Below are 24,145 nucleotides of genomic sequence, written 5' to 3' on the forward strand. Positions count from 1 at the left end.
GGATTTTCGCCAAAAATATCATCTTTGCCTAATCAGAGAAAGTTACGGGGTGAAAAGAGAGAAACAAATAGTTGCAATTATTATTTGCAATTCAACGAATTTCTAAACGTTTCTCAATTACCTAGAATCGCCATTACAACATCGTCTTTGAGAATTTCAATTGACCCTCTGGCTATGAAATAAAGATACGTTAGAACGTCGCCTTTGTGCACCAAAATATCACCCGGTGGAGCATGTGTGGTTTTAAATTTAAGTGAAAGTGCTCTGAAAGGTAAAAGAAAAAGATTTTCATTTACTCTTCACTTAAGGTCGTGGTTCTAAGCGTGAGATACGTTACCTTAAGCATCCTGGACTAGCCGCTTCGAAAGCTGAACAATTGTTTAACAAGTTTCTATTTAAGTGTAAGCATATATCGGCCTGTAAACACTCGGGAAACCCTTTCAGTACCGAATTCATGTCGATACCATTAGTATACGTCCAGGCGTGCTGAAAATATTCTTCTAAGCGTTGTCTCAGCGGGTTCGGTATCTGGATGTACAAAGATGGATGCAATAGTTAGTCAAACTGACATTCGCAAAAAAAACACACAATGTGCACAATAATTGCTTCATCACACGCGTATCTTACCTGATGGAAGCGAATGAATTCGCGCACCCGCAGCATCTGAGTGTGATATCTTGCAGTTCCTGAGTATAGCCGCTGTATGATGGCGGAAACGTTTCCAAAGATACTAGCGTACATAAGCGCTGGAAGTAACAATTAAACCGTACAACATTTCATTGCCATTATCACGTTCGGTCGACACCTTGGGGGAAAGACTGGCCTTCGAACACTTACAGCCAACAAGCATGACACATATGGTGAATATCTTTTCTGCATCCGTGTTTGGCGCAACATTACCGAAGCCGACAGATGTAAGCGATGTAAAGGTAAAGTACAGGGCAGTGACATATCGAGACTGGGAAGGAAAGGAAAAAAAAATTAACCGTGCTTTCCTATGTTCGAATTCTTAGCCAGCATACCTTCACAGAAGGACCTCCACCGGTGTTGTTCGGGAAGTAATACTCCTGAGTGTCTTGGGCTAATGCATCAAGCCACCCTATCTTTGCCTTCAGTAGAGGTCGTTCCGCATTTCCGATAGCGTACCTTATAGAGGCGAAACAACAGAATGCATCCATGTGATTATTAATTTCATACGACTGTTGCCAACTACAATGCGGGCAGCTGGCGACTTACCAAATGCAGGCTAACCAATGTGCAATCAGTGCGAACGTTGCCATCAACAGTACGAGGACGGCTGCACCATACTCGGAGTATCTGTCGATCTTTCGCGCTACGCGCACCAAGCGCAGTAATCGTGCCGTTTTCAACAGCCCAATTAAGGTGGTCGTCTGCAAAAAGGAAAATTAACTGCTTGTTCAGCAAATGGAACTGCGAACATTCTGCTTGATTTTGAGCGCAACACAAAAAGTGGGCACGAAATGATTGGAAGCCAATAATTCAAACTGTCGATCAAACTGATCGCGTAAACGTTTATCACAGATGCAACTAGTTTAATCATACTAAAAAGAGCAACAAGCTAATTATGTGTAATATATGGAACAAAAATTGTTCCAAAGTAATAGAAAACAACAAAACTGTTTTAATGTTTGTCGTAAAGCGTTGTGGCTGCAAAAATTGCTTTATAAAACGGGTTTCTTGCGTTTATGCAAATTATGTTTGTAAAAAATGCTCAAAAAACTCAAAATAGGCATGGTGAGTTAAAGAAAAACACACAACGAAGCATTGAAATGGGGAATAAAAGTTATTTTAAAACAACAACCATAGCTCCCTATCAGATAATACTACTTGAGCAAGGTAAACCCCATTAGAACGCTCAGGGTTATTGGATATTGAAGTTATGTCTTCCTTTAAGATATTTATGTTATTATACGATTATTTTTTTGTGTGAAATTCTCTATAAACAATATTTCAATAGGATGTACAAACAAATGTAGACATTCAATTTGGCGCCACGTATTGGGAGTTGTAAGACGAAAACCCAAGATTTTCCTTTGTTGTTATTATCTACAAAATCTAAATGATTTCGCTTACTTTTACTTTATTTCTGTTTACGACGTTGCCAAAGTATTTGGTTTAAAGTTCATCTATTAAATCATTTTTAATCTAAATTAATTATAATGTATTCTTAATGCTCGTTTGATGCAAAATGTTCACTTCAAATGTGATTATTAGTGGTAAATATATGACTTACATAACGTTACTCAGTGTTTTGAGGTAAAATAATCAGTTACACCCTTTGACACACTTGGGCAGTAAACAAAAATGTATAAAAACTCTTTCATTCTACTATGAGCATTTGTTTACTTTCGATACAGGTGAAAACAGAACAAAAAACATAGAGCTATATTTAAATTGATATCTAATTGATGTTGTTTAACACATTACCATGCCATTAGGAAAATGATTGATAGTAAAACACATTACACTATACACGAACAATACTAGTGTCGATATGCGACACGTCTTAGAAAATGGCGACGTGTTGTAGGGAAATAAATGGACATAGAAGGAAACAAGATAATACAAATGCTATATTTCGAGCTGAATCGAAGACATGCGCAGGTAGAAAGGAGTAAATGTAAATCTTTCTAAATGTTGGGCATAAAAAACTATTAGAAGTGATGTTTGTGTATAAACAATACAAGAAATAAAAGAAAATACAATTAGAAACACATCAGAAGCATTAGTTTTTTGCCAAAGCGAATGATGATTTCTGTTTTCTTATGGATAGTTTTACTATAATAAACATTGTAAGTGTGTTTAGTCGTTATGCAAAAGAAAAAAAATGTGGGAACAATGGTTTGTAACCAGCATACATTTGGTGCTTTTAGAGTTTCCCCAAACGTGAGTGTTTATATATGTGAGTGTTGTAAATATTTTGAATAGTGATTGAACAAGGGATAAAGTCATAAAATCATACAAATGAGTAACGGAACAACAGGTGACCATTCAGTTTTATAAAAGGATTAAGAAATGTTTCACTTATAGAGTTAATTGTCATTTGTAAACAAAAGACATAGGTATACTTCCAAAATCTCGAGTGCAATACCTCATCTTTGTCCAAGCCAAGCTGTAAAATACAAAAACTGGCGTCATTTAGTAAAATAACAATACATGGGTTATAGATATTATTCAATTTAGTCTACTGTTAATGTTTTTTTTTGGTGTAGGGATGAATGGTAGCTCGTATCGGTTTGGGTTGCATTTATGTTTGTGTTACTCTTTCCTGTTTGATGTTTTCAACTGTTCTTTTTTGTATCTGTTGAAATCTAACTTGCAATCAACTTCAAGATCACAATAATTTTCAGTTCAATGTAGAACTGCGTGTCAATAATTTGGAATATTAGCCCTTACAAATTCTTCAGACTGTAACGAATTGATGATCATACTATTTGCATAAATTCGTAAATTTATCATCCACATGCCAAGATTACACTAGTTTAATAGGACGGATAGTAGAAGAGAAGAGTGGAAGAAGAGATCCAAAAAAAAAAGTTGTAATATCCATGGTTAGAATTTGCAAAAGTAAACTTGAACTATAAAAGGCAAGAATTACAGTTTAAATTCAGTTTGTGTAAATCACTAGCAGTAGGAAAAAGTGCCGAAGTGAAATAGAATAATCGTTCATTTGCTTCCTATTTTAAAGAACTTAGTATAGTGCCTGCGAGTTTTGTTTTGCTAATTTGCTAACCAGGTACGATGCAGATGTGAGCAGACGATAGACGATATTAGAAAGGTACATAACAGCACGGTTCAACACGAAACAAGAAAACTTAAAGGATGGATACCTAGCAAATGATGAAAGGAAACTAAAAACATTACGCAAATGGAAACGTTGATGTATGAAATGAACGTTGCTCATGAGTGAGACGTATTGTACGGAATGGGTAAAGGAATGATGTAGTATAGCTTAACACAAAGATAACTTGTATGACGTAAAACATTATACCATGGCTTGATATATTTCACCTCAAAATGACTGATTTTTCTGCTGTACTCTTGAAATGTAGAAAAGGCAAATAAATTAAAAGTAAAACAAGTATTGTTCGACGACTTTCAGATTGTAATAAGCAATTTACAAAAGTATGGAAAGTAGTACCCTATCGTTGTAGCCTTTGTTTTCTCTTCTAATCTAGACAATCATTCGGCAAAGCTAGGAAAGAATAGACGCTTTTAACTTGGTCTAGCTTTTGGGATGTGTAACTAAATTATCAGAGAATTACTACTGCAACTCGCGCTTCATTGTTGAAAGAACCTGTTGAAAGGGAGTATTGGTGAGCGTATCACTCACTTCATACTGGCTTCAAATCATGTCTGATAAGAATTTTCCTATTATTTTTATATTACTGCATCAACGACACTTCGGCCGAACTGACCCTGGTATTGAGGTATTGTATAAATTATAATAGTGTTTATTCCAGCTTACAAAACGAGACTAACCTACGCGTCTAGTGCTGTAGCCAGACGGGACGCGTGGCAGTTTTACTTACTACTACCTATACATTTAATAGTTTCGTGAGATACGTTGTATCTCACGAATATTATAATAATTTCTCTTAAGTCTAATCTTACGTATACTAACTTAACTTACATCGATCGTTTCGTATTGCTACCTAACTCCTCCCCGGGGTAGAAAAAGGACGTCCTCGGCCTGTAATTTATGAATCCAATGCAATTTATCGGTCTTTGATGCAATTCGTATCACGCTTAGCATCTTTTCGGTTCTCGTTTCCGTTAATTTTAAGTTATTTTCTTTGTTATTCAGCTCTTAATTCTTTTCTTGTGTATTTTTATATTGTAATTATCTTTAAATGTTAATTCATTATCCTTTTTTACTCTAGATAGTTTAAACGGATCACGATCCTTTGTGAGTCTTTGCGATGATTTTATGAATACGGATTCATTTTGAATGAGTTTCTTGGGTTTTTCTAAATGCTGGTATTTATGCTCGTATTTCTCTTTGTTCTTATTTAGCCTATGTTGTACCACGCTTCGTAATTTTTCAAAATTTTCTTCAATCTCCTCGGTATTCGTTATATTACGCGTATTAAATATTATTGAACGAGGTTTACATTTAGTTACCGAATGGAAAGTATTGTTGTAAATATCTGTTATTATATTGATTTGTTGTTCTAGAGTAAAAGTCCTGTATTTATCTTTTAAAGTACGGTATAGTTCGATTAATGTTGAGTGGAACCTTTCCACTGTTCCGTTAGAACTTGAACAGCTCGCGTAGTGAATTTCTATGCCTAAGTCATTTAGAAATCCGACAAAATCAATTGATGTAAATGACGGCTCTTGATCGCATACGATTGTCGATGGACGTCCGAATTGGCGAATATGCTCTGTAACAGCTGTTTTTAAATCTACTATTGTTCTTGTCTGTATTGGGATTGTATTTGCAAATTTCGAAAATGAGTCGACAATCGTTAGCCATTTTGTTTTCTTCAGAAAGAAAATATCTATGTGAATCCTATCAAATGGTGCCGCGCCAAAAAAACTTTTCCGAATGAGTTTAGGTGGATTTCGGTCGTATTTGCTTAGTTTGCATTTGTTGCAGGATTGGATAAAAGTCTTGAGCTTGGTTTCTAGGCGAGGGAAAAAATAATGTTGATAAATTTGTAATTTGTTTTCGTTAACTCCCCTATGTGCTTCCTCGTGTGTCGCGCGTATGATTCTATCTTGCTCTGCCTCGTCTTGAATATCTTCCAATAATGTGTTAGAAATAACTATTTTGAATGATTTATCAATGTCTAACTTTTTATATGTTTCCTGAACTAATTGTATTATAGAGACAGGTAATTTGATACAATTGATCACTTTAGGATTTAGTTGGTTCTTAAATATGTTAATTATATCCTGTTCTTCATAATGTGGTTTGCAATAAGTGAACCTGTAATACTTAGGAAACATTTGCTCGGAGGTGAAGCTGACTGAATCATCTATTTTAATAATTATTTGCGTTTTAAATGAATTGATTGGTTTCTCTGTACAAGGAATGAAAAAGTCATCACTAGTATCTGCGGAATGTACAGTTTCACAATCGCTTGTCGTATAAGAGTTCGGGATTTGCACTAAAACTGAGCTTGTACTATTACTATTTGAACTTGGTGCTTGATTGTTGAAATTCGCTTCATTCGGCCTTATTCTCGATAATGCGTCTGCGATGACGTTGTTTCTTCCTGGTTTATATACCAAATCGTAATCGTATTCCTCTAATACTAACTTTCCCCTAACTATTCTCTGGTTTGAATTCGTAAGTGAGTAGGTTAATGGTTGGTGATCGGTCACAAGTTTGAAATGCCTTCCATAAAGGTACGGCCGAAAATGCTTTACAGCCCAAACCATCGCAAGCAATTCTTTCTCGGTGGTAGAATATTTCTCCTCTGTCTTATTTAGTGTGCGAGATGCGTATGCGACGGGCCTATCACTTTGCAAAGTACCTTGCGATAGGACAGCTCCTATTGCGAAATCGCTTGCGTCGGTTGTAAGTATGAAATCCTTAGAAAAATCGGGATAAATAAGTATTGGTTCCATTGTTAACAATCGTTTACATTTGTCGAAACATGCAGTTATCTCTGGTGTTATTTCGAATTCAACGTCTTTTCGTAATAATGCTGTTAACGGCTTAACTAATTTTGCAAAGTCCTTAATGAATTTCCTGTAATATCCTATAGTACCGAGGAACTGACGTAATTCTTTTTCTGTTTTAGGGGTTGGCCAGTTTTTTATAACATCAATTTTACTACTATTAGGTTTAACACCGTCTTCTGTAACTGTATGACCCAAAAAATCTACTTCCTTGCGAAAGAAGTTGCATTTACTTAATTGGATTTTCAAGTTCGCATCGCTGAGTTTTTTAAATATTTTCATTAAATCCCTTTTGTGATCTTGCAATGAACTTGAAAATATAATAATGTCATCCATGTAGACAAAACAGCAATTTCCTATTTCCTCCCTAAGAATACAGTCCATTACGCGTTGGAAAGTTGCTGGCGCGTTTTTTAAACCGAACGGCATGCGTGTGAATTCATATTTCCCTGATGTTACTGAAAACGCGGTTTTCTCGATATCTTCCTCCGCTAACTGGATCTGGTGAAATCCCGAAACTAAATCGATGGTCGAAAAGTAACAAGTTCTTCCTAGTTTATCTAGTATTTCAGATATTTCGGGGATTGGATATCTATCATTAATGGTTTTTTCGTTCAATTTTCGGTAATCTACTACCAACCGAAATTGTTTGTTTCCTAATGAATCGTCCTTTTTCGGAACTATCCACACGGGGGAAGTGTACGGCGATATAGATTCTCTGATTATTTCATCTTCTAACATCTTTTTAACCTGTCGCTGTACTTCAAGCTCGTAAACTTGTGGATATTTATACGATTTCGTATGAATGGGTATATTATCTGTAGTTCTTATTTTGTGCTTAATTTTGTGTGTAAACGTAAGCGGGTTGTTTTCAAAATATAAAACTTCCTTGTTTAACCTGATCACCTCGTGTATGGCTTGCTTTTCTTCTTCATTCAAATGATCTGTTGGTAGGGAATATTGGTCGCAACACTCCACTTCGGGTAGTTTACTTAAAGTTTGATAATCCGATCCTATTTCTACTTCATTGAAATTTATATCAGCTGAAAACGGATTACTCGTTCTTTCGATAGCTACGATCGCTTTTCCAGCTACGGCTGAATATAGGCCAGGTAATATTGTGTAATTTTTACATGCTATTTCGTCTTCGATCAAAAACGAACCGGTAGAATTCCTGGGTATCTCAATATATTGATATTTTTGTTCGCTTAAATTTAATTTGTAATTCTCTGAAAAATACTTTTTCAATTTAATTGTTTTTCTACCTACCGCCAAGGTGTTTTCTTTAATGTTTAGTCGAGCTCTCAAATCTCTTAGGCTTTCGTAACCGATAATGCCATTGAAAAATTTATGGAATTTAAATACGTAAAAAGTTAAAGGTTTCTTAATTTGAAATATATCAATTGAAGTGGATTTGTTTAGATTATGTTCGCCATTAACGTTGTTCACGCGTAATCCCTCTTCGTCTCTACACTCATCTAAACAAACGTTTTCGGGTGCAATGTAATTCTTATTTGCTCCGGTGTCAATTAAGAATTTTAGTTCGCCGTCTGTAGTGTGAATTGATACGTATGGTATGAAATTATTGCTATTCACTGCCCGCTTTAACTTGTTTCTTGAAATAGTAGATACGTTTACCTCATGCACAGCATCCGCATTTTCGCAGTCTTGTTCATCGTCGCTGCTGTCACGCTGATGGCACCTTTCAGCGTGTTGGTTCTTGTAGTACCTTTCATGCGTTCCGTTGTGTGCGTTTATCTGCATCCTAGAAAGTTGCGTCTTCATCGAAACATCCCTATCGGATGATGGCTTTGATTTTGTTGAGGCTGTATGCGTGTTATCTGTATTTTTCCATCTTTCGGCGGCGTGCTTTGATGATTTATAGCGTCCAGAAGCTTGATCATAATTTTTATATTTACCGAAATTTGAACTGCTGTTTGTATTATTTCCGTTACTGCTTTTAGCTGTTTCTAGCTTTGTTCGATAAGCAGCATTAGAGTATTGCTCGGTTATCTCCAACGCATCCTCCAGCGTTTTGGGTTTGAAGCTTCGCACATACATGGATAAATTACAGTCCAACCCATCGATAAACCTCGTTAATGTCAGCAGGTCAAGCAAGTTACCTATGGCTGGCAACGAATCTTTGTATTCGTCCATCATAGCGGCCGATGTCCTCATGGATGTTTGAATAGATTTTACGTTCTTATAGAACTCTGATATAGACTTTTTTCCTTGTCTAGCATAGAATAAGGAATACATGTGCGTCGCTAGATCGCGCTTGTTTCCATATGTGGTCGTGATTGCCTCTTTGATTTCGGGCCATGTGTTCGGGTTGCCCGCTGCTACGAGCACTTCTTTTGCTTCGCCTTTTATTTTACTCTTCACCGTTCGGATGATTTGTGCGTAGATGGGCTGACCGACGAAGCTTTCGTAGAGGTTAAGTGTCTCTTCTGTATCTACGAGCCATGCGTTTGCCAATGATTTATTCCCATCGAAAACAGCAATGTGTTTAACCGGATCAGGGATAGACAACTTCAGCAATGGATCGTTGTAATTAGTATTTAATGTCGTTATGCTGTTCATCAACACTTGCTGGTTTAATGTAAGCAACTTCACTTGCTCCATTAATTGTCCTACGTCGGGCTCCATATTTCTCCTCCTGTCGAATTCTTTAGCACGTTTATCCGACACTTTGAACGTTAGTAAGGTTCTTTTTCTCACTCGATCCTGCTATTGCCGCAAATCGGCTGATATACACTCAGCGACCGAAAACTCGGGACAACAGATGCCTCGTGCGTGGGCTCGGATTACACTTGTGAGAACCGTCGACTGCGCCAATTATAATAGTGTTTATTCCAGCTTACAAAACGAGACTAACCTACGCGTCTAGTGCTGTAGCCAGACGGGACGCGTGGCAGTTTTACTTACTACTACCTATACATTTAATAGTTTCGTGAGATACGTTGTATCTCACGAATATTATAATAATTTCTCTTAAGTCTAATCTTACGTATACTAACTTAACTTACATCGATCGTTTCGTATTGCTACCTAACTTATATATGATACCGTACTTTGTTCATGTCTATACATACGAGACATCTATTTGTGAAAAACAAAAGTGACACTAATAATTTACCTCGTCCGTGTCACTTCCCACCAGAAGCAGGTCGAATGGTATGGCCGCTACCAGATCTATCAAAAACCATCCGCTCAAATAATGAACGGCGATTCTGCCCGGATGCGATACTACTTCGTCCTGCCCGTTAACGAACGTAGTGCGAAAGTTTATCAGTATATCAACAACGAAGGTTACATCAACTGTAAATTGGAAAGAAAGATCGGTTTTTATAACGTTTATATAAAAATCCACTCACTCATCAGAACTCAGTAACATTACCTATTAAATCAATTATCACAATTGGATCATCTGCATATTTTCGATTCTTTCGCTGATTATAGTCCGGCTCGCTGAGCAGAAATGCGGCCACATATGGTGTAAATATTGCTGTGTACATAACTAACAACAGGATTATCCAATCCCAGACCGCTTTGAATGGTGAGTAGTGCAGTATTGTCCATTTGTGAACACGAGGACTCTGCAGTTTGTACTCCGGCAGGACATCAGCTCCCAGCGAGAGAACCTGCAAGTAAGCAGCCATCGAAACCGGAAAGAGAAAAAAACACGTGCAGGAAGTAATTAGTGGCATTGCTAAAGCTCCTCTCCGCCTTTCCGGCCATTATCCGGTGTTGACACGCTGCCGGTGCGTGGTGGTACTTTGATATGCGTCAAACAATTAAAATATCGATTCACTAAGCTCTTCGATCATCATGCTAGACTAGCAGCGGCACCAACACGTACAGAGACGCTTACTATTAATCCTGTGCTTTACACTAGCTGCGAAAATGGCTGCCAAGAGGAGGGTGGAAGTATCGGTGAAATTACAGAAACATTATCAAACGTGTCTACCAAAAAACGTTAGAATGCTAAAAAGTGCAGCACAACAACAAGCACTGCAACGGTTCGATCGACACAAGCGCTAATGTTCATGCCTAGCGAAGTCGTTGGTCAGTCATGCCATAGCTGTTGCGTGCTCAGTAGATAAGCAGAAAGGGCGGGGGGGCGGATTAAAAGCAAAAGGTACTTAAAAGGAAAATGGGCATGACATGTTTTCTTTTTTTTTCAGTGTATTAGTAGGTAGAGTGGCGGTTTGGATAATGTGAGGGCGAACATGTTGCTAAACGATTAGGCGCGCGAGAGCGAAAGGAAAGCAGCGAGGGGGTGATCACATCGAGATCAAGATCATGAATGAGCAGCATAATATAATTACCTCCTTTCCCAAATTGGCTTTGTCGCCACTGAGCCCATTGAGGTTCAAATTGGAGTGGGTGGATATATGGTTTTCAATTTTAATTTGATTTTTCTTCGAATCCGTACTGAGCCGTACGCTGGACCACTTTTCTTGTGCCTGTGTTTTACGATGCAGTGCAAAGGAATAGATAGTATGTCAAGAAAGTCGTGTTAGGGCAGTTAAGATTTCCGTGGTTGGTGGGAGATCCCAACGTCGGTGCGCTTTGGCTTGACACAGACCTGCAAATTTTGGGGCACAGATTTGTTACGGTGCTCATGGTTTAGCTTCGATTGGCGCACGAAGCTACGGCAGGATTTAGTTTTGAACGCGGAGTCTAGACTGGTCGCGGTCGAGGAGCTTGGTTTCGCACCGATTTCGTTCGTCGTCACTATCAGCGGTATATTGGTCTGATCCTGACTATGTGCTCTGTTCATCTTCATGACACACGATGATAGCGATCGTTTGATTTTACTCTCTTCGGTATAAACTTTATTCATATATGCTTCCTTTGTGTGCTGACGGTTTTTTTCGCGACAGAGGAGAACCGGGCCAAAAGGGCACGCACACACACACGCACACGCACTACACACTACAAGCACGGGTGTGCGGTGATGTCTAATCTCTTTGTTTTTTTCCGATTGTTCCCTACCCTTTACCTATGTCATGCATGAACCAGTGTGTAGCCAACGGACGGGTTGACTCTTCCACCAAAGGTTGTCAAGTGGTGTAATGTTGGGCCATTAAAGCTCAAGGTGGGAATGTTGTGTCTGCTAAGATCGATTAAAATGAACCTAGCAAATGGTAGAAGATTGCCAGTATGTACTAGCATCGCACAAATACGGAAATCGTGAAAAAACACTCCACTACAATAATCACCGATCTCGGTGCTTTTTCGTTCTTTTCAGGCGCGTAGTAGTACCTGATGCATGTGCTCATGCTGCGAGAGCGAGCTATTAACACGCTATAGCTAGCGTACTATGGACATAATGTGACTCTCCCGTACTCTATAATCTTCCCACACAATACACACACACACAATTGTACACTGGAAAAGCGCCTTCGCACCGATTTTTATTGGTGCTAGTTGTAAAGCTTCGTCTAGTATTCGTCGGCAATATCGTGAAAATTTCTCTGCGTGCGTTGGTGTGTATGCTAGAGATATGAAGCTCGCCCTATTGAGAAAGGGCGCTATGCCGTCGTTTTTTCGTTCCACCCCAATATGGAATAGTACGACCGGGACTGGTCGATATAAAAATATGTCCCTGTGTGTACTTTCCCAATAAGCAACACTTGAGAGCATTTGAATGAATGATTATCGATTTCTCAATGACACACGCGATTCGGTACGATCGAGGGTTATGAATTCCATGCTGTTATCGTCATTCGTCTTTGTCAACGTCTTCGTCGTCGTCCTTGCCGTTCTCATCACTTATTGTGCCTAGGGTTGTGCAAATGCTGGAGCTAACAAGACGACGCCACCGCACTATTTCTCCAAATCGTGAACCAGCAACGCAACACTTTTGTTTTGTCAGAATGTACAACAAAACATTCACACGATACTAAGCTATATTGCTTGAATATTTGAGGGCTTTTGCCCGGGGTTTCTTAAGTAAGCTTGTTTAATATCGCCGCAAATGTCTAGCACTACGGGACGGCACAGAAATTGTAAATTCGCGTCCTCACGGTAACAATTCTCGCTCTCCACTAAACATCCTCGCGAGCCTGGGAGAAGAAACATCCCTATTTTAGGTTTGCGCGAGATTCGCCGCGGCCTTTCGATGTGTGTGCACCAGCGACAGTGTATATCCCTTTCGAGGGCGCTCAGTCTCCAGAACTAGGATACATCCTCTCACGTGACGGAATTGTGCTGCACACGTGCGTGTATGTATTTGTTTACCGTTGCACAAACGGGGGCCACCACACACAACATAAGTAGAGTGGCTAGAGATGAGAGTGTATATCGGTACGAATACGAATGCGAATGTTATTCTCTATTTGGAAACGTGATAGGGAAAAAAAGAAAACGTCGGAATATTGGGAGGAAAATTCTCTTGGCAAACTGGTGCTGGGTTGATGGCAGTGGAAGCAGCAGTAGTTTAAGAAACGGGAAACGAGAACTCCGAGGCGCACGTAAAGGACACACGTTCAAAATTATTCATTTTTCAATTGGCAAATGCGAATTCCCTAGAATTGCAACCTAGAAGTGTCGTATGCAATGGAAGGAGTGCCACGAGGCAAATGAATTGAACAGGCTGTCAAAAACAGTGAGCACATCATGTGTCACCTGCCGTTGTTCACGAGCAGATGGTGTGTATTAATCAAAGCGACCAAGTTACGATACAGCTGGGGATTATTGGCCATAAAAATAATTATGCCACACTGATGGGCCACACCACGTCGAATCGAATCACAGTCAGCTGCCTTGGAATTATTTATGACCTTTCCTGGACGTGCTGTGGGTGGGGACATGGTTTGTTTCAATATTTACGGGCTCTACGCGAATGAATTAGTAGTTGTAACCTGTTCCATAGAAATTCCATAATTACTCCTAATTCTTATTCCAACTCTAACACACTGTTCGACACCGAATAGCTATGGGTTCACCTGGATTCCATCCTTATGGTTTGAAGTACACTTCCTCAGACTTGGTAACGCTAACGTTTACCAAACTTCAAACTTCTGTGTGCAATGTATTTCTACATCCGCCTTTGAGTAACTCCGGCAATCCGGACACGAATATTTACTTAGCATTAACGACTGACAGGTGATGTACGATACCTACTAAATTTATACATCTAGACGGTTCTACTGAGCTTTAATGCAGTGGTCGGAAAACCAGTGCTAGTAACTTACTGTTTCCACCGGTTCGGGAAGTATTTTCTCAAACTTATGGCCGAGCAGCGATTCTTTCGCTCCCTCGGCCGGTTCCGTGTCGAAGCTGTTGGTTTTATGGGAAACCTTGCGCGATAATGGTGAAAACTTGGACCGCGACTTAACGCTGTTGGCTTGGGATAGCAACGATTTGTCCGACTTGTTGTCGAAGGATTTTTGCGCCTTGGTCGTGTAGCACAACCGATCGGATAGCGCACTGTTGAGACTCTTCATCGAAATCGGCACAATGTTGGGCGTTTCGATTATGTTCACTATCCGATTATCCTCATCCGGCGCAAGATAGGGATTCTTGCGGTGTACCATTTTTGCACCGTCTCCACAGGGTTCCTCCACTGCCGGAATGTTTGTTGGAAGTTGCAGCGTATTCGGTGGGTGTTTGTTCGGGTTGCCACTACCACATCGGCACGTTTCACGATTGCTCGGTTTCATATGCACGGCATGGGCAGCCTTACGTATGTTGGAAAGGATAGTCTCGGAAAGGCTGTGCAAGTTGTCCACCTGCTGATGCTGGAGCGGTTTGCCGACCGACTCGGAACCGCCCGATGGCGGAAAGCACAGTCCCTTAGGCAGATTTGAACAGCTTTTGGTGGTGAAAGACTTTTGCGACAGTAACCAACAGTCGTCGGGATGGTCTATGACCGTGCCCGCTTTCATTCCTCCCGGTCTATTCATTGCGCCCATTATTTTACGCGCGCCGTTCAGAAAGTTTAGGCTCGACAGCATCGATAACGTGGACTTGCTGATCGGTGGCGTGAAGATGCAGTTCCCAGAGGAGTTACGGCGTCTTCGGATGTGCTTGCGCTGCTCCATATAGTCCTCTAACTCCCGCTCACCATTGCTGCCTGAGGACAGATCATCGTAACTGAGCGTTTCGCACTGTCTCAGCAAACTGTCCAGTTTGCGAATTTCGGACAGCTCCACGCACGAATTGGCCCGCAAACTTGCCTCGGACATGGTGTTGCGAACATAATTTATCGTGCACTCCGTCGATGGTGCTCTACTCACTCGTGCGTCGCGCGCCCTTGGTGCCAGTTCTGTGCCACTAGTTGGTTTGCTATTTTCAGCAGGACATGAGCCACCCTGCAATGCAACAACCGCAGTTCGTAGTACACATCACCACGGGAACTACTTTCATGATGAATTAGACAAGCTTCTACACCACAGGCAGGGTCAGCGACAGTAACGTACAATTCTCACACCTCGTATAATGGCACAAGGCGTATGCTGGTGCTGTACACCCAACCACATATAATCACTTCACCACGTATGATAATCCCTGGGACGAGAACCAATAAGCTACCATTTCACTATTACTACTACTACAAACTCGCAAACGAAGGGGATCATTGAGCATAATAATTGGAGCACAACGTCAGCAGATACGGCAGTATTGCTTCCTAGAACAGAAACTAGATACCGATAGGCCACAACATTATATAATTATGTTTTTCGATATGAGAACTCGCATCCAGCCTGGCCGCCACACGGGAATGCGTACCGAGGAAACCGATGCCCTTCTGCTCAGGGCCGAAAACTACCCACTACTTGCACATGCTCTGCCGCTCTGATGCCAAATACAGCAGGCGGGTTTGCCGAAGGTACACGGTACACGGACTGCGACACACCGAGCGATACCAAACGTTTCGAACGCTTAACTTCCACTAGTGGCTGGTGCTGTCGGGAATAGTCCTTTTTACACTTGGCTTTCAAGAGGGAGTCAAAGATATTCGTATCCTTTCCACCTATACACCTCTGGACGTGAACGTGAAGGTGTGGGCAAGGGAAGGATGGGAAAAGGGTTGGAATGTGGGGGTGGTGTACCGTGAGATAGTATGATGGAGGAGGTATGGATTCGTTCAAAGAAACACGACCGTGTTCATTCTCTCACGGGGTCACGCGCTCAGAACAGAGATGCAGCGTCTTCTCGCGACGCGTGACGTGGTTGGGGAGTTCCATCTGGATCCTGGTGAGCACACCAACACAACCGTACACGGGACTCACACATCCAGACCTTTTTGGCGGGATTGGTCGGGTGAGAGGGGGGGTGGGTTGGCGTGGAATGACCACCTACACTGTAGCATGTATTAAGACGGGGCACGCAGACATGCAAAGCAACGTCTACCTACCGTTTGGCGTTTTGTGGAGTGCGTAGAGTGAAAAGGACATCCGGCTAGCGAATCCGGCAAGTGTCGCGCGTGGTAGTACAGATACACAAATGCGAGTAGAGAGCATAACAGGTGTGATGTGGATAGAAATGAGTGTAGTATGCTTTTCTATTTCCGTCATCTTCTTTGCTTTAGCTACTAGCTTAGCTTTGGGGGAGTTGTTATGGGGGTGTTGCTCCGTGTTATTTCGTTGTGGTTCGTTTTTGAATGTGTTTTTCGTTTCTTCTTTGTTGTTGTTGTTGTTGAAATACGATTGCTCTTTGCTCCTCGTGCTATTCATCCTTCACTGTGCTCATGGTAAATTATGGTACGCGATGGTTGACTTCTTAGTAACGATTTTACATAATAACCACAAGCCGTGCAGCAAGCAAGCATAAACAGCGAAATGGTACACAAAGGCATAAAGAAGCATAGAAGCTGTGCTAGCTTTCTGAACAGATGGTGTGTCCCATATATATATATATTCAATCAATGCAATGCAATCTAATAAACCTAGAAGTGTGCAGAACATGCATAGAGCGAAACCAAATTCTATGTTCGACACACCGACACAATGCTGGGCTGGGTGTCCCCGTCTTACCTGTGCCACTTTCTCTCCCATGTTAATGGTCTGCCTTGTACCTTGGAAATATTTGCCAGAGCCATTATCCTGCGTTTTATAAATAATTTCAGTAGTGAATAAAGAAAAAAACATAGAAAGCGACAAATGTCCGGCAAAAGGCCCCAAACTGTTCGATAAGTTTCACAGCGAACTGCAGTGGCCTACCTTAGCTTTGAGCGAGTCTGAAGGCACGTTTGAAAGTGATGAACTGGTCCTCGCATCCTGAGCCGCAGCCTGTTTCACAGGGACCGCTTTGTACCGCTGCAGGTCGCTTTCTGATGAGACGTAAGGGAAGTACAATCTTGCATTATGATTTACCGGACCTGTGTTGCGGAAAAGGGGGAACACAGAACACAGAACAGAACGCACACAAGAACGGAAGTCGATTAGTTGTCATTGCTTCAACATAGCCGATTGTTTATTGTGTTAAACAGTGGAGACAGTTAATGCTATCGAAGAAAGATTTAATGAGCTTTGTATTACATCCATTTGTACACTACACCGGTGTTTGGTAACGACAATGCAGCATAACCACATAGCTAAAATTGAACGAACAAACGGGCACGTTTCTGCAATGAAACAATGTCAATTCTACCAAAAACAGTATAACATTCATCGTCAAATTAAACGCTAAATAGCATGATATTCTTCTTCATAACACATGCATCGGTGGGTGTTGCAATGGGTGCGAATAAGGGTGCGAATAATGAGTTTTGTTTTTCTTCTTCTCCTGTTAGTAATAATGCTTACTGTTTTAGTAATGAGTTTTATGGATACGACTGGTACGAGCCAAGACAACAGGTGGCTAAGCCTAGGTAGGTATTGCGAGAGCATTCTTCCGGGCAAGCAAAGCAATTATTGGTGCAAAACAGCGATACAACACAGAAGTTACATTTTCACAATTTACAGTTTTACATTACATTTGTACAGTTTTAACATTAGCCAATGGTTGTAGAACTAGTTCGATCGATCAAGTACGATTGTTTCAAAATGCGAAATGTTTTGTTTGTTTTCTCTCTCTCTTTCTTTCGACCATATAAAGAAAATCTAACACGTTAAGCACCGTACAGCATCGCGACAGGATGCTACATACACGATCGAACAAAACAGGCAAAACACAATTTATTGCGGATTGCTAGGAAAGTCGCACTTACATCTCATAAGTAATCACACAAAGCAAAGGAAAAAGAGAGAGAGAGAGGGAGAGAAAGAGACAGAAAGAGAGAGAGAAAATAGTAAGGAAAGAACAAAAAGAAAAGAACACTTAAAGCCTGACGACTGAAACGGCAAAGACAAATAAACAGAAACGTAGGCGCACTTGGGTAGGAAAAGAACATGGGGCGGGGGAGGAATTATGTTTTACGCGGGGGAGGGGGTGGGGGGGGGGGAAACTCGTGTTGTTTTAGACACAGGCATAACAAATATGTTGATCAGAACTGTTACTCACCTCGCAGGGATGGCGAATGTTTCGGCAACAATAAAAAAAGGTTGATTCTTGTGATTGAATATTATACAGTTTTCAGCCAGCAAACTAAAATAATGAAAATTTTCAACAATAGCAAATATACCCTCCATATGAAGCATTTTACAAATAGTATGTGTGTGTTTGTGTGTGTGTATTTTTTTTCTTATTTTCAATCGGTTTTTTTAGAGCTGAAAATGGCAGAGTTTTGTTTCAGCTATAAGAATGTTTTACCAGTTGTTCGTAGCTCTAAAGGGTGCTTGTTAGGGACGCGTGTGGTTTCAATGATTGCTCTACTCGGACTCATTTATTCTCTCTAAATTTTGTTCTTATTCTAGTTCTTCTTTGTTATTCGTTAATTCAAAGTTCATTATAGCATCTCCCATAACTTAGTATAAATGTAAACATCCAACATTCCGACCACCTAAAATCCGTTATTTTACTTAAGTGGTAATTTTACTTAATCTTGAGTTCAATTCATTATTTCGTAACGGCGTTATAACAACTAGTATTCCGAGTTGTAACTTAAAGTAAGTAATCAATTTCATATTTTACTGCAACCTAATTCCCTTTCCGATATTTTAAATTCACTCAGATTCCTCTTACGAGACGCTCTAGTTCCTGCTATCTGCCCTTTACCCCCTAATTTTCCGTTGGTAATATGCTTAATTTAACCACAGGACGCTTTACGTTCGACGCTTGTGCAGTGCGCAACGTGACCACTCTGACGACTCCATCCTTGCCTGGATGTACTTCAGTTATGCGTGCTAGCGGCCACTTCATCGGAGGCATGTTGTCTTCATGGAGTATTACAAGCATTCCAGGCTTGATCGGAACAGCGGGGTTGTGCCATTTTGTCCTTGCTCTTAGCTGTTGCAAGTACTCGCGCTGCCACCGCGACCAGAAGTGCTGAAGCCTTTGTTGCATCACACGCCAATGATTCAATCGATTTTCTGGTATGTCCTTCAAGTCAATTTCTGAAATATATTTCAAATGAGAACCGGTTAGAAAATGACCTGGAGTAAGGGCTTCTAAATCAGTCGAATCCGCAGATAACTCAGTGAGTGGGCGTGAATTGAGGCACGCCTCAATTTCCGTCAGCAGTGTTGTCAGGTCTTCGTAGCTTGCCGCAGCTGTACCCAGGACTCTGATTAGATGATATTTCATGGAACGTACAGCTGCTTCCCACAAGCCTCCAAAGTGCGGGGCTCGTGGAGGGATGAACTTCCATTTTATTCCTCTTTCCGCCGTCCAGTTGGTGATTGCCTCCTTATGGTTTGACGACTGGAGTAACTCATGCAGCCGCTGAAGTTCATTCGCGGCACCCTTGAAGTTTGTTCCGTTGTCAGAGTTGATCTCTGATACTGCTCCTCGCCGTGAAACAAATCTTCTAAGAGCCGCTAAAAACGCTGCAGTACTTAAGTCAGAAACTAACTCTAGATGCACGGCACGTGTAACAAAGCATACGAACACTGCTATGAACGCCTTGGTTGGTGCTGCTCGTCGGTGATGTGCCTTTATCATTACCGGTCCGCAATAATCAACTCCTGATATCGCGAAAGGTCGCGCCTTATTCACACGTGTAGTCGGAAGAGGAGCCATGGGTTGTATAATTAACTTCGGTTTGGACTTGAAGCACCTTATACATTGATGGTAAGCTCGCCTCACTACTGATCTTGCTCCCATGATCCAAAATCGCTGTCTGATGGTCGTTATCATTAATTGTGGTCCAGCGTGCAATAATTCGGCATGATAATGTTCGGCTAACAGTTTCGCTAACGCATGACGTTTGGCGATTACTATTGGATACTTAACGTCTTCTGAAAGCTTTGCATTTCCAATACGGGTCTGCACTCTCAGGATACCCTTGTCGTCTACTGTAACATTGCATCCTTTCAGCAACGATGTTGTAGCTATGTTCTTTCCCGTACCTAGTGTCTTCAGTTCTTCGGCGAAACTATCTCGTTGAGCGATACGACAAATTGCGTCTTCTGCATGCCTTAGCTCTTCAGACGTCAGCGCTGTTGATTCCCCTTGATGATTTTGTTTCCGCAAAGCAGCAATGTAACGCAAGCAATATGCAATCACTCTTCTCAATTTCGCGTATGTTGAATATCGCGAAAATATTCGATCTGAGAAACTCTCTTCTTTCTCGGACATTACTAACAGCGTGGTTGCACGCTGTTCCTCTACAATTGTCAGTTTACCCACAGGAGGTTCTGGCCACTGATCTTCAGATTGGGAAAGCCAACCAGGCCCCGACCACCATAGTGCACTCTGCTGCAAGAATTCTTCCGGATCACATCCTCTCGATGCCAAATCGCTTGGATTTTCCTTACCAGGAACATGTCTCCACTCTACCCCTCTGGTTAACGCCTGAATCTTTGCAGTCCTGTTGGCAACAAAAGTTTTCCAACGAGAGTGTGGCGATTGAATCCAATGCCATGTCGTGAGAGAATCAGTCCACATGTAGCAAGACACATCGGTTACCAACGCCTCCTTCACCACACTATACAATCTACTTCCAAGTAATGCTCCACACAATTCAAGTCTAGCAATGGTCATTCTCTGCGATAAAGGTGCTACTTTAGACTTCGAAATTAATAGATGAACCACAACTGTTCCTGTCGCTGCCAGACTACGAACATAACAGCACGCACCGTATCCCTTTTCGGATGCATCGCAGAATATGTGCAACTGATATTGCTCGGCGGAATTGGATACTGCTAATCGTGGTATTTTCACATCTTCTAACAGCTTCAGTTGGGTAACAAATGATGACCATTCTTGACTTATTGGTTTTGGCAGCTCCTTATCCCAACTCCAAGGTTTTCCTTCCGCATCTTTCAATGCCCATATCGTCTGCATAATGAGCTTCGCTCTCATCTTGACCGGGTCCAAGAATCCCAACGGATCATACAATCGAGCGATACATGATAAAACATGTGTTTTTGTTTTGACTTCTACTTCGCTTGGTACCCGTACCTGGACCTTTAAAGTATCTTTGCTTGGAGTCCAAACCAATCCTAGTGTTGAAATTGAGTCTTGTTCAGTGGCAAGTTCTAACTGACTGCCGGTTGCATGCTGCTCACTGGGAATACCGATTAACGCTCCATGATGATTTGATGCCCATTTCCGTAAGCAGAACTGACCTTCGTTCATTAACTTATTTAACTGATCCGCCATTTCTCGAGCCTCTTGAACGGAATCTGCACCTGACAACAAATCATCAACGTAAAAATCCCTTTTGCATGCTAACGCCTTTGGGTACTTGCTTCCGTGGTCTTCAAAAATACGCTGTAGCGTACGTACAGCTAGGAAAGGTGCACATGCTGTGCCATACGTCACGGTTTTAAGCTCGTACACTCTTAGCTGTTCTCCAGAATGATCTCTCCACAGGATTCTCTGCAATGCCTTATCGTTGTCATCTACTAGCACCTGCCGGTACATTTTCGCCACATCCGCCACCACAGCAATCTTCTTCATCCGGAACCTCAACTGTATGCATATGATGTTTTCTTGTATCTGACGTCCGGTGATCAGGACATCGTTCAGCGATCGCCCTGAGCTCGTCTTGCAAGATGCATCGAAGACTACCCTGCATCTCGTCGTTGAACTTCCAGCCTTCCACACAGCGTGATGTGGAAGATAATATGCCACCTCCGAACTCTTCCCCTCGAACTCCGAGTATGTGCCTATACAGGACATATGGCCCAAGCTTATATATTCCTGCATGAACTCCTTATAAGCATCGTTAAGTTCCTTTTCTCTTCTCATTCTTCGCTCTATTGCCAAAAACCGTCTCAAGGCAATCTCCCGTGACTCACCAAGCAATGTTGAAAACTGTGGTAATTTAGGAAGAGTTACAATGTACCTGCCATCTCTACTACGCCGAGTTGTCTCCTCATAATGTTTCATACATGCGATGTCATCTTCTGACGGAATCCTTTCTTCTGGCAAATTTTCGAGCGATACGAGACGATCCATCGAGTTGTTAAAGCGTTCTTCCATCACGCTACAGCAGGCAAGATCATATTGGTTCGTGTCTTCGGGGTTCGTAATCATTTTTCCACTTACAATCCACCCAAGCTTGGTTTTCAATAACCTTGGAAGGTTCGGCGCTAAACTTAGTTGTCCTTGCTCCAACAGCTCAGCAAATATCTCTGCACCAAGGAGTAGATCAATCTTCTCACGTTTATTAAAACCTGGATCAGCCAATACAAACCCTGATGGTATGTTCCATTGCTGTACATCTATTGACCTTGGAGGAAAGTCTGCGGTGACACTTGTTAGCACGAGGAACTCTAATGTGGCCGCATGTGAGGAGTTTACTGATTTGACCGTAGTTGTAACTGTACTGCTTGAGGTCAAAGCCACCGTTCCTACTCCAAACAGAGGTTTCTGTACTCGCGTCTTCCGCAACTTTAACTGTTGAGCTAAACGTTCGGTTATGAAGTTAGATTGAGCGCCCATATCCAATAACGCTCGCGCCGGCACAGGTTCACCATTCCAGTTCGACACCAACACTTGTGCCGTAGATAACCAAATCATTTTCCTTTCCTGCTTACTGCCGTCCTGTAATGTTGCACTAATGGGGACGACTTGCGTTTCACTGACAGCAGATGCATTCTTATCACACAGTAACGAATGGTGTCTTCTTTTACAATGTTCACACCTCGAATGCGATCGACAAAACCTAATACTGTGACCACTCCTCAGACAGTTAAAACACAGCCTATGTTCCTTAACCTGTTCTTGTCGCTGCGAACGGTCCATAGTTGAAAAGGAACTACACTTTGATAACACATGATCAGCCTTGCACACCGGGCACACAATTACTGATGGGTTCGTCGTTTGAACGGAACACGCTAACGATGTTGCATTGTCTTTCTTCGACCGAGGAATTTGATTTCGCACACCACTGACTGTTTTTGCTGGTTTAGTATCAATTGACGTTTTGTTTCGCATAGTACAACTATTAAGGATCTTGATTTGCTTCTCACAAAAAATCATTAATTCCTTATACGAATCAGCTTCTTGGTCAGCCGAGTGTTGCTCCCATGCTAGAAGCGTTTTAGGATCAAACTTATAAATCACGAGCGACGTTAACGGTGTGTCCCAATGCTTTACCGGTTCACTTGTTCGTTCCATGCCTCTCACTAATCTCTTTGTCTCGTTCACTAAACGCGATAATTCTTCGACCGACGATCCATTCATTGGTTCCAACTGATATAATGCCTTAAAATGTTCCCTTTTTATACGCTTGGAATCATCATAGCGTTCGTGTAATGATTTCCACGTAATATCGTAATTCTCAGCTATGAGTTGAGTGTGATCGTATAAAGTAGCTGCGTCTCCCTTCAAGGCTGTTAACAAATATTGCAGCTTGGTTACGTCTGAAAGTTCAACCACCTCATGAACCATGGATGTGAAACGGTCCTTAAAGGTTAGCCATTTTGTGACGTCACCATCGAACGAAGGCAAATTTATTTCCGGAAACCGTACTTTAGGGCGATACGTAGATGTTTGCAATATTGTGCTACTAGCTGCTGGCATCATTATAGCTTCCGGATGCAAGTTACTCTTAAGAAATCCCTTTACTTCGATAAAGGTTTTATTAAATTGTTTATATTCCTCCACTAAGGCATCTTCATCACAATCGTCTTCATGCAGTAATTGTCTTCGCGCACTAATGAACTCGCTTCTCACGTCCTCCAGCTGCTCCAATTGCACTTGTACTTGCACGCTGTGCCTTTCTGCATTGTAATCATCCACAAATTCTTTAAATTGATCGATACTACGCAAACAGTCACTGTAAATTCTCTTCAACCTGCGAAACTGTCGATCCGTTATGGGGGCAGGTTGAACCACTACCTTATCCCCAGTGGACGCTGTGGAACCAGTCGGCTGGTCCGTGGTAGGCATATTGGTGAATTAAATTATTCCGGTCCGACACTATCGTTCCTTTAATCACCAGAACTTATAATGAGCTTAAAGCCACTAGTTTGTCTCCGATAAA

General features: G+C 41.4%; 1 protein-coding gene across 8 annotated transcripts in view; it reads right to left on the reverse strand.

Moving 5' to 3' along the window:
* LOC125767262 (potassium voltage-gated channel subfamily H member 6) overlaps positions 1–24,145 on the reverse strand; it is a 37,892-nt gene that overhangs the window by 4,124 nt on the left and 9,623 nt on the right. For 4 of the 8 annotated variants that reach the window (XM_049433647.1, XM_049433651.1, XM_049433650.1 and 1 more), the window contains 13 exons: positions 16,830–16,939; positions 16,644–16,712; positions 13,860–14,978; positions 10,055–10,298; positions 9,794–9,975; positions 3,113–3,133; positions 1,237–1,391; positions 1,023–1,146; positions 838–958; positions 628–746; positions 338–528; positions 122–264; positions 1–28 (listed from right to left, as the gene is read on the reverse strand). The exon at positions 1–28 is cut by the window's left edge and continues 166 nt beyond it. In XM_049433647.1, the coding sequence (XP_049289604.1) occupies positions 1–28; positions 122–264; positions 338–528; positions 628–746; positions 838–958; positions 1,023–1,146; positions 1,237–1,391; positions 3,113–3,133; positions 9,794–9,975; positions 10,055–10,298; positions 13,860–14,978; positions 16,644–16,712; positions 16,830–16,939 (2,626 nt within the window). Of the gene's footprint in view, positions 29–121; positions 265–337; positions 529–627; positions 747–837; positions 959–1,022; positions 1,147–1,236; positions 1,392–3,112; positions 3,134–9,793; positions 9,976–10,054; positions 10,299–13,859; positions 14,979–16,643; positions 16,713–16,829; positions 16,988–24,145 lie in introns of all 8 variants that reach the window. The other 4 variants (XM_049433649.1, XM_049433648.1, XM_049433652.1 and 1 more) reach the window with 4 other exon arrangements.

This window comes from Anopheles funestus, chromosome 3RL, assembly GCF_943734845.2.
Source record: "Anopheles funestus chromosome 3RL, idAnoFuneDA-416_04, whole genome shotgun sequence".
In the NCBI taxonomy this organism is placed as follows: Eukaryota; Metazoa; Arthropoda; class Insecta; order Diptera; family Culicidae; genus Anopheles; species Anopheles funestus.